Raw genomic sequence first — 15,852 nt, forward strand, 5'->3', positions numbered from 1 at the left:
GTGACACAATTAGAAATCCTTTGTTCTGTTTTGTCTCAGAATTGATCAGTGATTGATGAGAGAACAAACATGTGTTTCAGTAGACAGAGATCAGAGTTTCCATCCTCCAGCCGTCTGTCCATGAAGAGCGACTGGTCTAATGATCAACCTCCTGACTTCAGTGAAGAACCTGAACCCTCAGACACAAAGTAAGAAAGTGTTCCTGCTGTAAAGTGAGCTGATGGAAGATGAAGGTTTTAGGATGAAGGAAGATGCTCTGCTGAAACAGTCACAGTGGTCAGAATGCAGAACTCTTGTGAGTGGAGTTCATAATGAAAGGAAGCAGCTTTTTATTAGCGGCTGAACTCAGACAGAACAGTAGCCTCACTTTTACTGTTCTCTTCTGCTCTGTGGAGTCACATGTGGATGTTTTTCTCCAGATGATGTGAGATGTGATGAATAAATGTGTTGACAGAGTGATGAAGAGGAGGGGAGTTTGTGTGGAGGAGCAGCCGTCCTGCTGTGCTCGGTGTCAGGACGTCCTGAAGGATCCAGTCTCTAGCAGCTGTGGACACTGGTTCTGCAGACAGTGCATCAGCTCATACTGGGACCAGTCTGCTCCATCAGGACACTCCTCCTGTCCCCGGTGTGGAGAAAGATCCAGAAGCAGCAGCTGTGGACAAAGTAAGACTGAACATCTGCTGGTGGACTGATGTGTGGAAACTGAGCTTGTTGTTGTGTTGTCCAGACATGAAAGATGTTTGTGTTTGCTGAGTCTGATTGTTTGTCTGGTCTGTGAGCAGGTGTTGGTCTGCAGGAGGTTCTGCAGGAACATAAGATGAGTCTGAGGAGGAGATGTGAACATGTGACTGAAGGAAGTGATGAAGCAGGAGGTGGAACCCTCCTCAACAGGATCTACACTGAGCTCTACATCACAGAGGGACACAGTGGAGAGGCTGATGTCCAACATGAGGTGGAGCAGCTGGAGACAGCTTCCAAAAAGAGCCTCCATGACACTCCCATCAGGTGCCAGGACATCTTTAAAGCCTTACCTGAGCAGCAGAGAGCCATCAGAGTGGTCCTGACCAACGGCGTGGCCGGCGTGGGAAAAACCTTCTCAGTGCTGAAGTTCACTCTGGACTGGGCAGAGGGCGGAGAAAACCAAGACGTCAGTGTGGTGGTGGTGCTTCCGTTCAGGGAGCTGAACTTGATCAGAGATGAGCAGCACAGTCTTCTCACGCTGCTCCATGTTTTCCATCCAACATTACAGAAGGTGACGGCAGAGCAGCTGGCTGTCTGTAAACTTTTGTTCATCTTTGACGGTCTGGATGAAAGCAGACTTTCACTGGATTTCACCAACAGGAAGGTTGTGTCTGACGTCAGCCAGAAGTCATCGCTGGACGTTCTGCTGGTCAACCTCATGGAGGGGAATCTGCTTCCCTCGGCTCTGGTCTGGATCACTTCCCGCCCTGCAGCAGCCAATCAGATCCCTCCTAAACATGTGGACAGGTTAACAGAAGTACGAGGCTTCACCGACGTCCAGAAGGAGGAGTACTTCAGGAGGAGGATCAGTGATGAAGAGCGCTCCAGAACAATCATCTCCCACATGAAGACATCCAGGAACCTCCACATCATGTGTCGACTCCCAGTGTTCTGCTGGATCACTGCTGCAGTTCTGGAGCACATGTTGACCACAGAGCAGAGAGGAGAGCTGCCCAAGAGCATGACTGACATGTTCTCACACTTCCTGCTGGTTCAGACACAGAGGAAGAAGAAGAAGTACCATGAGGGACCTGAGACGAGTCCACAGGAGCTGACGGAGGCTGACAGGGAAGTTCTTCTGAAGCTGGGGAGGCTGGCCTTTGAACATCTGGAGAAAGGAAACATCATGTTCTACCAAGAAGACCTGGAGCAGTGTGGTCTGGATGTGACAGAGGCCTCGGTGTTCTCAGGAGTTTGTACCCAGATCTTCAGGAGAGAGTGTGTGATGGTCCAGAAACCAGTCTACTGCTTTGTTCATCTGAGCATTCAGGAGTTTCTGGCTGCAGTCTACATGTTCCACTGTTACACCAACAGGAAGACTGAGGTTCTGGAGAAGTTCCTGAGAGAAGAACAGAAAGATCTTTATGGTGATCGTGATTGTAGTGATGATGATGATGATGATGATGATGTCACAGACATCTCATCCCTGGATGTTTTCCTGGACAAGGTCATGAAGAAGTCCCTCAGAAGCAGAAATGGTCACCTCGACCTGTTTGTTCGCTTCCTTCATGGCCTCTGTCTGGAGTCCAACCAGAGACTCTTAGGAGGTCTGCTGGGTCAGACAGAAAACCATCCAGACATGATCCAGAGAGTCATCAGTAACCTGAAGAAGATAAAGGACAGTTATTTTGTACCTCCAGACAGAAGCATCAACATCTTCCACTGTCTGATGGAGATGAAGGATCTCTCAGTACATCAGGAGATCCAAGAGTTCCTGCAGTCAGAGAACAGATCAGAGAAGGAACTCTCTGAGATCCAGTGCTCAGCTCTGGCCTACATGCTGCAGATGTCAGAGGAGGTTCTGGATGAGTTGGACCTGAACAAGTACAGAACATCAGATGAGGGAAAACTGAGACTGATTCCAGCTGTGAGGAACTGCAGAAAGTTTCGGTGAGTCCAGATGTGATGAACATGATCAGTCAGAGTAGATCAGGAGTTCAGTTCTTCAGATGTTCTCACGAGAACATCTCATTCTTCTTAATGGGGGGTCCCCCGGACAGGTTGCCAGTCTGAACAAAATTTTTCTATTTCATTCTAATAATTGTTCCATCAGACAGTTTGTTCTTCTGAGGTTCTTCCTTTGGCTGATGGAGAAAACATGCAGATCTGCTGAAACACATGAAGAACTGTAGAGGTTCTTTATGTGGAAGCATTTTACAGTTTTCAGTGAAGCAGTAAAGTTATTATCACATGAGGAGCTTCTGAAATCTTTTCTAATCAAACAGATTTGATCAGATTATTTCTCTCCTCTTCAGAGTTTAACATCAGATCTGTGTCATTAACAAACATTTCTGAAGTCTGACAGAAATGATTGAAGGAATTCTTGCTGTCACTGATGTGAACTGAATCTGAATTAGTTTGAGTTCTTAGTTTTTATTTTACTTTATTTCTGGTTTTATCTGATTAAACTATATTGTTATTTGTCATTAGTGTTACATGTAATATTCAATTTGTGTCCCTTTAAAAGACTCAGAAGTAGTTTTTGAAATGTTCTGGATTGATTAAATATTGTAAAGAGTCTAACATAACTTTCTGTGACAGTGATGAGATGATATTGATGCTGTAACAGTGATTTGGTTTCTCAGGTGGAGAATAATCCTGAGATCAGTGCAGTGATTGAGTCTCTTGTCCAACAGTTTCTATCTAAAGCTTGTTAACTTGGACATGAGGCTCCATAAACTACTGATCAGACAAAGACTGACGCTGCAAAGTGTGTTGGACTGAGTCATGGAGCATTTTATTGATCTGAAATCAGCTGTTGGTTCGAAAGAAGGAAGTGGTTCCAGAGTCCAGATGTGACATCTTTCCTGATGTTCACTTCCTCACAGAGAAACTCTGGTGTTTTGTGTGTTGTTGCTGCAGAGAAGAGTGGAATCAGGAAATGCTCAGAGGTGTGAATATTTCAGAGCAGAATGCTGGAAGTCAGACTGTTTCCAGAGATGTGATGGACACAAAGCTCAGAGTTGTTGTTTTTTTATAACCAACATTCTTTTTATTATTTTCATCACATAACAAAATTAACATAACAAAGAAGCAATTGCTCATATTAAACAAATTAAACAAACATGTCACCCCCACCTCCCAAATTACTCAGGTTCTTGGTTGGGGAACCAGTTAGTGAGTTATAGTCCATGTCACTTCACTATATTGGAAAATGGGGGAAATGAAACCCCCACATATAGATTTCTACCTTATTAATTACTGCAGAGGGCCATTGTTTACATGTCCCCTGGTTCTTCCATCACACATGACAGATCTGTTCTTGAAACATAGATAATAAGCTCATTTTCTTATGTTAGATGGGTTTCCTGAAGGAATACTATGTTAGACTGTAATGTTTTTATCCTGTTCATAACTTATTTGATTTTTTTTGTAGCCCTGTGCAGTTCCAGGATGTAATTTTAACCTTTAGGTCAACAGATATATGGATAAATGATTTGGAATTTCCCCAACACTTTGAGTAATTTCAGACAAAACAAAATGAAAAAAATAAAAAACAAAACTAAGATTATTTCCCTCAACCATTATCAATCCACCTGAATGTTCCCCCATCAGGTGTTACCCCCCTCTTTATCGAGTTAAGTTTTTCAGAATCTCTCTAAAGAACGTTGAGGAATAAAGTTGACTCAGTGGTCTGTCATCACAGGAGAATATTTCCTGATGTTCATATTCATGGTGTTCAGGTGTGATCAGTTTGGTTTGTGTAGCGTTTGACAGCAGACTGTAAATGTTGAGTGATGGAGGTGAAGCTGACAGCAGCAGGTCCACAGCAGAGACATCATCATCTTTCTACTGGAACTGTTGACTGAACTCAACTCAGTCACAACATCCTGAGTCCAGTAAAAACGGGACAGAAAATTTTCTCCTGATCCAGATGTTCTCCTGAGAACTTTGTGGAGTCAGACGTGGGATCAGATCCCACTGACAGACTGTGGACAGTATGGAAGCCTGAATGGAAGTCCATCTTCTGCCCTCCATCTGCAGATGAAAGCAAAGAAAGATTCAAAGTGTGCAGGTGTGAGAGAGGCTGATGAGAATTCAGTTTGATGTCAAACAGTCAGAGAAGATCAGCTGAAGCACTGATGTGAAGAAGTAAATGTCCAACAGGACCAGTCCAGATGTTCTGCTGTCAAATGCATGAAGGAAACATAAAGTGTCCTCTTTCATAACAACATGTTTTATCATTTATGTCTCATTACAGACTTTATAACTGTTTTGGATTCTCAGAGAGTCACTGTGAAGTCGTGGCCTCAGCTCTGAAGTCCAACCCCTCCCATCTGATAGAACTGGACCTGAGTGGAAACAGACTGAAGGATTCAGGAGTGAAGCATCTTTGTGATGGACTGCAGAGTCCAAACTGTAAACTGGAGACTCTCAGGTCAGTTCACTGTTGATGGTTTATCAATATATTCAGTTTAAATCTTGTTTTTGAAGTTTTTGTTGATAAATTTAGAGTATTTTCCTGAAAACAGTGTGAAGATGTTTGAGATTGTTGAAGTGTGAATAAATGCCCTGATCAGCTGACTGCAGAGTTCCAGATGGAGGACAGAATCCACAGTCCTGCTGTGTGTCTGAATGTAAAGCTGATGTGAAAGTGATGTGAGGCTTCAGCAGTGTGACTTCCACACATCCAGTCAGTATGTTTGTGTTTCCACAGTGTTTGTGCTGAGCTGCAGTGGAGCCTCAGGAAGTCAAAGAGGAGTTTAGTTGTCAACAGTGTGGAAGTTGATTAGTGTGAGTCAGAAGCTGAAGCTTGATGTTAGTGTGAGCTGAGCTGATGAAGTGATTCCTTCCAGTGGAGTTGTGTTACGAAGAGAGCAGTGGACAGTCAGTGTGGACAGCAGGAATCAGAATCCCTCTGTAATGTACAGATGACATGTGACTGTTGTTGAAGACACACTAGAAGATGTGAAGGAGACAAAGCTAGCAAGCTGATTTCCACAGAAGAAGAAGAAGAAGGTGATGGAATAAGTGAAAGAATGAAGAGATTTGATGTTGATCCTTTGATGAGAGAGTGGACTGAGGTCAGCAGATGTTACTGATGTGTGGACATGAATAGGTGGATGAATGTTGTGCTGACATGTGGATGATGTGTGTAGAAGGCTGACATGATGATGATCCACAATAAGAGAAGGACAAAGTCACTGTGCTGCTTTTAGAGAAAAGCTGATTGATGAGGACAAAGTAATGTTGATCTGCACATTCAGAACCTGAACACATCTGATGGATCATCAATGATTTTATACACATCTTTTATTCTTGATTCAGATTGGAGGACTGCAGTTTGTCAGAGATCAGCTGTGATTCTCTGGTCTCAGCTCTGAAGTCCAACCCCTCACATCTGGAACATCTGGACCTGAGCCGGAACTATAACCTGCTGGATTCAGGAGTGAAACATCTGAGTGGTTTTCTGCAGAGTCCAGACTGCATCCTGAAGACTCTGAGGTCAGACATCATGTTTCAGTGATTCAAAGTTCTCATCTTTGGGTGAATGTTTCTTTTTTCTCATCACTTTTAATGACTGCTGTGAATCATCCACAGAGTTTTTCTTTTTAAATGTAGTAGGGAGTCATAAAGTCTAGACTCAGTCCAGAGTCAAAGCTAAAGTGTCCTTAAAGTTCTCTGTGCTGAGCTGATAGAAGTCAGTGAGTAGAAGAACTCTCCTCACCTGTCAGCACCTGTTGTGTGTCACATCACTGCAACACTTTAACTGGAAGCTCACCAGTGGCACAAACTCTCTTGTGGTGTTGTCCAGTACACTAGAGTTGAACTAGAGTTCAATACCATGTACATATGTTGTCTGAGTACTGCATGAGAAGGTACAGTACAAGGAGTTAGAACTACAATGTTGTTGTAGCCAGTTAATAAAGAGGCTCTGTGATTGCTCAAAGCAGCAGTCTTTATGTGGAAAAGAACCCAACACAACATGGTGTCAGAAATTGGTGTGCTTTGAGACAATAAGTCAGCTTTGCAACTTGCTAGCAACTATGAATGACCAAGCACAAGCGACAGCAGTTTCAACAGCTGGGGCAGCAGCCAAAGTAGCCGTGCCGACAGGTCTAGTGATGGCAGCGGCAAACTTCACCGTCAAACTGCCAGAACCTTTAGACTTTGCAAAACTCCAAGAATGGGGTAAGTGGATAAGACCATTTGATCGTTTTAGACTGGCACATAAGCTGAACAACTCCTCGGATGCAAATCAAGTAAACACATTTGTTTATTTCATGGAATTCGAGGCTAACAATGCACTAAGAGGGCTCAAGCTATCGAGTGAGCAGCACCAGCAATACAATCCCATTGTAACAGCTTTAGGTTGACATTTTGTCCCAAGAAAGAACGTGATATATGAAACAACAACATTCAACAAGAGAGTGCAACAGCCATCGGAACCAGTGGACTCATTCAAATCAAACCCAGATAGCAAACTATGGGTGAATCAATGTTGAATCTATGTTGAGACCTAACGTCGAAATTATACAGAAAGCGCAAGGTTGATAAAATGTTGAGTCAACGTTTGCTTTTCAACCATAAATCACACTTTACCCAGATAGCAAAAGATGTTAAATCAATGTTGAATTAGGGTTAAGAAGGTTGAATTGTGGTTACGGTTGAAGACTGATGGTTGGATCAACGTTGATTCAACAACATTTTGTGAACATTGAAGTTTGTGTTTAAAAGATACCATTGAATCTACGTTGTATTTTGGTTTAATTAAAATGTTTGACAGGTCAATGTTGAATTAATGTTGAATCTATGTTTGCAAACATGTAATCTATGTAAGCAAACGTTGACTCAACATTTTATCAACCTTGCGCTTTCTGTATAATTTCGACGTTAGGTCTCAACACAGATTCAGCATTGATTCACCCATAGTTTGCTATCTGGGAACATATCTGTCCGACCTTCGGATTCAAAGGTCGATAACAGCATGTGGGATAGGTAGCATCACAAAATAAGACACTAAGGCTGTGTCCAAAATCGCATACTAACGTACTACATACTACATACTCAATGAGTACATACTGTATACTACGTACTATAAGTATGATTAGAATGCCAACCGTTCACACTGTAGTATACTACTACGTTTCCCATAATGCATTTCAAACCTCCGACGACAAAAACCGGAAGTACGACTATCAAATATCTCGGCTGAATGCCGGCTTCAGGTCGATTTTACGCTAACAAACAGTCGCATAATTAATGTGGCAATTTCAAGCCGGCACTCCTCATGCAGTTATTAGCCAGATTATGCGAATCGTTTCAATTGTAGCTGCAGGCTACTAGAGGTAGCTGCTACTTGTTCTGTATGCAAAGCGAGCTGCTGCAACTAGCTGCTAGCATTCAGTAGCACGTTGTGAGGCGTCTGACAAATTTAAAACGTTGGTCAGAAAACGCCTATTTCTCAAATCTGTGGGGTGATTAGGATGACTACTTAACCACATAAAATAAAATAAAAATCGCCGCGGTCCGGCCACATATCCCGCGGAGGCTTCCATTTCGGTGGATAGCTCGCAAAGCATTATGGGGCGGTTGAGTATGACTAGTGTGGTCACCGCGCATACTTAAAAATTTTCCGGATATCGTATACATCCGGGTATTTCTCGCGTACTCAGTCTTTTCATACTATCTAATGTGAACGCACTACATACTTATTTTGAAGTCACACTTAGTATGAGTAGTACGTTAGTATGCCATTTCGGACACAGCCTATGTGAAAGTCCAGGAATTGTCCTAAATTTTAACACCAAGCACAACTTGCTTCTATAAATCCTTCTATGCTAAATGTTCAAATTAAATATGCACATTTTCATCATATTTTTATATTTTTAGCTGTAATATATCATACATAACATAGGACCTTTATTTTACACAGATCCATTCCCTACGTCGCCAAGATACAGACCATAAAATTTCTAATGAATAGGATGATTAGCGTGATTTTGTGTAACAGGTGGCCAAAAGTAGCATTTTAGAAGTTCACAATGGATAAAATCTCAAATTTGTCATTCTCTGTAACATGCAGTTATAAATTTTAAGTAAATATTTTCACATTTCTTAGGACTATGTATTCCTATGAAATGATCCTGAAAATTTCAAACCTGTAGCTCTTTTTGTTCAGAAGTTATAGAAGCCTGAAAATAGCCGGAAATTTCAAGTCGTAATTTTGGTCGCAATTTTAGGGTACCCCCTACCTACTTCAAATGGTCACAACTTTGGAACTATTTACAATTAAGCCTTGAAATTTTGGATTTTTCCATCAGATATAATGTTCTATGAGTATGTGAAAAATTTAGAAAAATCTGAGTTGGGTGGGAAATTTTCTTAAAATCTGTTGATTTCATATGGAACTAGACGAGCCCTCAGTAGAGGGCAGAACCACGCCCTCTGCTGGTGAAAACCCTGTCCTCCCTATACAACTGATGCAATATGTATCAATTTTGATCATCGTACGTATCTCCCTCCCTACTTGATCTGCTGACCTGTAACTCCACAACTGAGCAGGGGACCTTAGACTGATCTTCAGTGCCAAGTTTGATTATCCTGACTTCAGCGGTTGCAGAGATATCGGACCGGACATAGCCACATACATACATACATACTTGCCCAGCCAGATACCGCACCGAATGCAATAACCCCGCCGACGTACCCGTCGGGTGTGGTTAATGACCCCCAAGTTATGTGATGGACTTGGGCTCGATCAGAAGCCATACACAATGAAACTGAAACCTGATGCCAAGCCCTTTTCACTGAAGGTGCTTTTGGCAAATACCACTGTCCAAAGAGTCATAGCATTTCATAATTCACTGAGTAATTGTTTAAAAAGAAAAACAAGAATGTTACAGGATTGTTAAGATGCACTAGTTGTATTTTCCCTAACATAATCAGTTGACCAATGTTAACTGAGACAATTTGATATTCTAAATGTATTTTGTGTGTTTACAGCTAAGAAGGGTCAACCTAACTTCAGTAAAGGGGATGTGACAGTGATGTGCAGATGATACCTCAGTGTGCGTGTCACACATTCCCCCTACTGTGTCGACGCTGTATCACGCTGTATTGGTATGTGTATGGGTTCCATCTAGTGGTTAAAAAAATGTACTGCAGCATATAACTAAAGGCACACTTGTAATGAGTTTCCATAACATTAAACATTTTTATTCAGAAAGAGAAGTTTTTGAAGCATGTTTGGGCTCAAACGATTTCTTCTCTTGGATGCAATTTCTCCAGCTTTGGAGAAAATTCGTTCACAAGGAGCTGATGAGGCTGGAGTAGACAGATATTTCTGGGACAGTTTGAATAAGTGTGGGTTGGTATTCTTTTGAGATTTCCAGTATTCCAGTGGATCTTCGGTTCTGGGAATGTTTGCTGATGAAAGGTATCTTTGTACTTCTATCATGGCATCAGCCACAACACTTGTACTTGTTCGAGTACGGGCCACCTCCATGTCCAGCTGTTGCCACAGGTTGTCTGTAAAACAAGACATGATTAGCTTCAAATGTAAATATATCACCCCGAAAACATTTTGAATAAATAAATACACACCTGACATAGAAGATGCTGGCAAATGAGATGAGGGGCCAGGCTGATCTTCCTGTGGTGCCGAAGGTGGCCCAGAAATTCTCATCTCTGCAGCACATTCAGATTTTAGTTTCTTCACAGCATCATTTATTTTGGTCCCATTTAAGAATCCAAGGGCTTTAAATCGTGGATCTAATAAGGTTGCCAGAGACAGATGACTGGAAGATTCATAATTGTTCAAGGTTTCGGTTACTCTTTTGTCGAGTTCATGACGCAGTTTTTTTCCAACTGATGTTTCCAGAGATGGAGCACATTTTTGCATTGTATGATGAAGCATTTTCATCATCGGGATTATTTTGCTCCCACTCACTCGCTTCTCCTCTGAAAGCTCCACAGTAGCAGCATTAAAAGGGGCAAGCACAATCAGGACTTCTGCAATGATGTCATGCTCCTCTCCAGTAAGTGCAGGCAATGGTGTTTTTAAAGATGCCAGACTCACCCAAACAGGCTCTTTTTGGCTTGCTATTCTTGACAGCATTTGGTATGTGCTGTTCCAGCGTGTAGGAACTTCATTTATGAGTTTCAGAATTGGTTTTTGCATTTGTTGCTGCACGTGACTCAGCTTTTCCTTGGCAAGAGTGCTGGAACGAAAATAGGTGACGATGTTTTTGGTTTTATGTCGGATATCAGTTAGGTCTGACACTTGATCGCAAGATTTTTTAACAATCAAATTTAAAGTATGTGCGATGCAAGGACTATGCTCGATTTTTAATAGTCTTGCAGACGCGATCATATTTGCCCCGGCATCAGTTACAAAGCGTGCAACCTTCCCTGTGATGGCCCAGCTGTCAATCAGATCTTGTGTGACCTAAAAAAATACAGAAATAAAAAATAAGTCTATGAGTATATGACAAGTACATGACATCAACAGATACCATTATTAATATTTTCAAAAAACCTACCTCAGCAATATTCTCTGCTGTGTGGCTCTTGGGAAAATATTTAACTCCCAGCACAGTGGTGCACATTTTATTTTCAGTGTCAAAGAAGTGGCCAGTCACAGCCAAGTAGGCCTCCATGTTTACTGAAGTCCACATATCTGCTGTAAGGCTGATTGCATTGGTGGAGTGTAATTTTTCCTTAATGTTCTGGGTTTCTGCTGCATATCTCTCAGAAACCATTTCCTTTAGAGCCTGTAAAGTAGAAGAAAATCTTCAAACAATAATAATTGAAACTCCTAATGATAAGTGCAATTTCTGACATATAGTACCTTTCTTATTAGCAAACCACCAATAATTTCTCTACCAGAGTCTATTACAGATCCAGAATTCCATTGAAATATTGTCAATATAATATTATGGAAATATAGTACAGTACCTTTCTGGTTGGTATTGCGTATGATGGCTCAAGAGTCTGGAGCATCTCCCTGAATCCCTCGTCCTCAACGATGCTTAAAGGTTGGCAATCTTTGATTATCATATTTATAATGCATCGATTGAGGGCCTGTTTTCTAGAGGCTTGAATTAAAAAAAAAACAGTTTGATTTAGAATGTAATTAGCCTCCATAATAATTAGTGATAGATTACAAAATAATAATCCACCAGTATCCATTCCTGGTGTATTGTCTTCTCTTTCATGACGAGCTTTATAATGCCGTAGCATTGATGATGTGTTTCGGGTTGCATAAGACAACTCCGTTGAACACAGACGACATTTAACCTGTGGATCATAAAAATATACACTACAGATTTTGTCAGCCATTTAAATTGGAACGAAGTACAAAGAAATTACCTTATCAGGTGATATAAGGTCAAAATGATCCCACACGGCAGAGTACTTTCTCTTTCTCGGAGGTTCCATAGCAATGATTGAACAGCGTCGAAGCAACAAGTGAGTCGATGGGTGCTGGACTTCCTCAAGTAGAACTGGCGCCTCGAGGACACGTGATACAACATGATACAATACGACACAGTTACTGTGTCGGTCACGTGACTTTTCTTAAAGTGATACGCTCAGTGATACAGCTCGGCTGAGGTATTGCTTTCAGTGCATGATACGTGAATCGGTGCCTCGGCTCGTTCAGACCAACACTGGGATGTGGTGTTATCCAGAACATTTTGTGTGTTACCCCTAAAGGGTAGACCATGCATATATGTTGTCTGAGTACTGCATGAGAAGACACAGTACAGGGAGTTAGAAGAACTACAGTGTTGTTGTAGCCGGTTAATAAAGAGGCTCTGTGATTACTCAAAGCAGCAGTCTTTATTTGGAAAAGAACCCAACACAACTCTCCTTCATCCTTTCCAGCGTTTGGAGCTGTGAGATGACTGAAGTAAAGACAGTGGCTTTATCTGCTGCTCAACCTTTAGATGCTTTTCACCTTTCTGTCCTGGAAGCAAATGTATTTGTCCTCTGTGGTCCAGCAGCTTCTCCTCTGGTAGAATAAATGAACAGATCTCATTGATAAAGCTGCACGTATGAAAAGATTTGAAGGAGATTTAAGGTTGACTTGATGCATAGAAATCCAGATTTCTGCAGCTCTGAACTCATGATGAAACTCTGGATGATTTCAAGCAGGAACTTTGTCTCCTCATCTCACATCTTTTATTCTTTATTCAGATTGAGGGGCTGCAGGTTGTCAGAGATCAGCTGTGGTTCTCTGGTCTCAGCTCTGAAGTCCAACCCCTCACATCTGGAACATCTGGACCTGAGCCTCAACGACCTGCAGGATTCATCAGTGAAACCTCTGTTAGATCTTGTGGAGAGTCCAGACTGCAGCCTGCAGACTCTGAGGTCAGTAGAAGGTTCCATCAGTCTCTGCTGCTTCCAGCAGTTTTCTACTAAACACAGTCAGTATCAAAGCAAAGATCCAGTGTCTCCTGTAAACCTGCAGCTTCTCAGTGAAGCTGTGAGAGCAGAATGGAGACAGAAACACAGAGACAGCAGTCAGCCAATCAGAGGAGCCACAAGCTTGTTGTCATGGTGTGTTTGATGGATGTGAAGCCGACTGTTGTTGTTGTGTTGATGTGTTGAGGAAATAAAGCTGATTCCAGCTGACAGCCTTCCAGATGTGCAGAGACAGTGGTCCTCCTTCATCAAAGTGTCCATCAGATCTGATCTCACTGTTTGTTGTCTCATTCCAACAGTGATCAGCTGATCAGTGTGATGTTTGTCACAGCTCTGAGATCAGTGAGACTGAAGCCTGCAAACCAGCGCCTCTTATTTCACAGCAGCATCTTTGCATGAGGGAGACATGAGGTGTTTCTACAGAGCAGAAGTTCTGTTCAGCTCCAGCTGTCACATCTGGATCTGTGTCCTTGTATCTGCTTTGTTACAGATGTATTGACTGACAGCCTCCATGTTGGTTTGTCAGCTGATGTTTTCAGAGCAGATGAGATGTTGATGGACACTCAGAGACTGTTGGTTTAAATGGAGCAGCAGTAAATCCATGAGTGAAGAGTTTGTGCAGTAATGAAGCTTGATGACTGTCAGCAGTTTGTTTCCACTGTGGACTGCAGTGAAATGTGCAGAGAAACACACCTGATGCTGACAGTGTGTGCAGGTGTGTGAGCTTGGAGCTCAGTGTGTTCACTCCAACACATTAACATGAAGCTGCTGCTCTGAACACGTCTGAAGTCCTGATGAGCTGCTCATCAAACTCATTCATCTCCTCTGCTCTTTATTCTTCTCTCTGCAGGTGGGAGTCAGACTGATCAGGACGATGTTTGTGGTGAGAGGATGAAGTGTGTCCTGATGATCCAGATGTTGAAGCAGCAGCTGGTGTGCAGAGACTCTGACTGGACCATGTTACTGGGAGGTGGACTGGGAACCGGTGTAAAGTGTGTTGTTATCACTGTATAGTTACTCCATTAAGGAATGTGGCGGAATTATGTGACAGTCGGCATTTGTTTGTCCTTCTGTGACTCTGTTCATCAACAACATTACTCAAAAACAGACAAACAGGTTTTAATGATATTTTCAGAGAAGGTAGGAAAGATACAAAGACCACTTTATTAGATTTTGGCAATAACGTGTTCTATTGTCTGAAGCCACAGATTTGCCAAAGATTTCTGTATTGTGAGATAGCGGCACGGCATCATTGTAGCTCTGACAACTAGTGAACACTATGTCAGCTGGCAATCACATGATTGCAATCTTATCTATCTGAAATTATACAAGTAACAATTGATTAAATTTTGGGGGAGTTTCCGAGTCCCATCAATTCCTGCCGCCCATCACATGTTTAGGTCACACTGTTTGGTATGCCTACATAACGTACACATGCAGAACGCACACCTGTACTCAGCGCAAGCTCATTTTCATTAAGGGTTTCTTCCGTCGCAAATGATACGACTGAGCAGCCTTGGCGGAGTGCTGCGCTCTCTGAGTGCTTCTCTTGTTTAGTGTTGCAGCTCCAGACTGAATGATGGAGAACTACTGTTAGTGTTGACCTGTTAGGATTTACTTTTACAAAGACACTGCTGGCTTAACACTGAAATTGCCAACGTGTATATATATATATATGTGTGTGTGTGTGTATATATATATGTAAGTATTGTAACACTGATTCTTATACCATTTCTTGTACAATCAATGCATGAGTTGTCATGACCTGAATAGAGGGGAAGCATCAGTCCCAGGCTCTGAGGGATTGGATATCTGAGGGTCATAGAGAGGTCAAGCTGAAGAGTTACAGCTGCTCACCACAGGTGGGTAGTAACGAGTTACATTTACTCTGTTACATTTACTTGAGTAACTGTAACGGAGTATGTGAATAATGTACTTCTGAGAGTAGTTTTACTCTGCCATAATTTTTACTTGAGTACAATTTTGCCTACTCTACCCACCTCTGCTGCTAACACACACACACACTCACACACACCAAAACCTACCATAGTATAGAGCGTCTGCTTTTCCTCACAGTATGCTCCTATTTCAATATGTTAACAACTAACCTCAATCTGATTTTCCAAAGTGATTGAAGACTGATGATCATAACAATCCTCTCTATGAGATATCAGCAGACTGACAGGTATCGAGCAGAAGTGTTAAAAAGAGAGGTTCTTCTCACAGGGTGCCTCTGCTGCAGACTGGATGAATTGTGTGCAATGAGATATTGACATATCTGTGCACCAACTATAGGGAGAACTGAGTCTAAATCACGGTTCATCTTCACCTTGTAGCCGTTCACATTTCACTATTTACATCACATGTATATGTCCTCTAGCCAATCATATTACCCCTTATAGAATACCATTTTATGTTCACATGTGACTTTATCCTTTTCGGGGAGGTTGTTCGAAACAGAAAATATCATTGTACAAGATTTTTTGAGACACTGGTGGCAGAAAATAAACGGCTTAATTGGAGAGAAGTAGTTTGTCTTCTATCTCAAACACACGATTTCACACATGATCTGTTGGAGGCTGATGTCAGTTTGCAGAGTGTGCAGGAAGTTTCAGGATGTTTGTGTCGGTGCAGGATTCTATTTCAGTTGACTTTCTATTTCCAGCTGCAGTCAAAGTTGTTGAGCTTCTCTACCTGCAGCACATTGAGCTGATGAGAACAAAGTGTCCTGGAAACATGTCA

At 42.0% G+C, this 15,852-nt stretch overlaps 1 protein-coding gene and 1 long non-coding RNA gene across 12 annotated transcripts in view; one reads left to right on the forward strand and one right to left on the reverse strand.

Annotated features, from left to right (window-relative positions):
- The window catches only part of LOC110970697 (NACHT, LRR and PYD domains-containing protein 12-like), a 274,641-nt gene extending 258,934 nt beyond the window's left edge, over positions 1 to 15,707 (forward strand). For 3 of the 10 annotated variants that reach the window (XM_051952576.1, XM_051952575.1, XM_051952574.1), the window contains 6 exons: positions 455 to 663; positions 783 to 2,631; positions 4,943 to 5,119; positions 6,010 to 6,186; positions 12,883 to 13,056; positions 13,961 to 15,707. In XM_051952576.1, coding sequence (XP_051808536.1) covers positions 455 to 663; positions 783 to 2,631; positions 4,943 to 5,119; positions 6,010 to 6,186; positions 12,883 to 13,056; positions 13,961 to 13,976 — 2,602 coding nt within the window. In that variant the 3' untranslated portion in view covers positions 13,977 to 15,707. Of the gene's footprint in view, positions 1 to 80; positions 189 to 454; positions 664 to 782; positions 2,632 to 4,942; positions 5,120 to 6,009; positions 6,187 to 12,882; positions 13,057 to 13,960 lie in introns of all 10 variants that reach the window. The other 7 variants (XR_007943996.1, XR_007943998.1, XR_007943999.1 and 4 more) reach the window with 4 other exon arrangements.
- On the reverse strand, positions 11,026 to 12,178 carry LOC127535222 (uncharacterized). Of its 2 annotated transcripts, none has more exons than XR_007944003.1 (4): positions 12,055 to 12,178; positions 11,641 to 11,780; positions 11,226 to 11,456; positions 11,026 to 11,131 (listed from the first exon to the last, which is right to left on the reverse strand). It is a non-coding gene; the product is annotated as an uncharacterized LOC127535222 (long non-coding RNA). The 2 variants fall into 2 exon arrangements; XR_007944002.1 differs by having other exon boundaries at positions 11,865 to 12,115.
- Positions 15,708 to 15,852: the final 145 nt, after the last annotated feature.

The sequence above is a fragment of the Acanthochromis polyacanthus genome, chromosome 8 (assembly GCF_021347895.1).
Source record: "Acanthochromis polyacanthus isolate Apoly-LR-REF ecotype Palm Island chromosome 8, KAUST_Apoly_ChrSc, whole genome shotgun sequence".
In the NCBI taxonomy this organism is placed as follows: domain Eukaryota; kingdom Metazoa; phylum Chordata; class Actinopteri; family Pomacentridae; genus Acanthochromis; species Acanthochromis polyacanthus.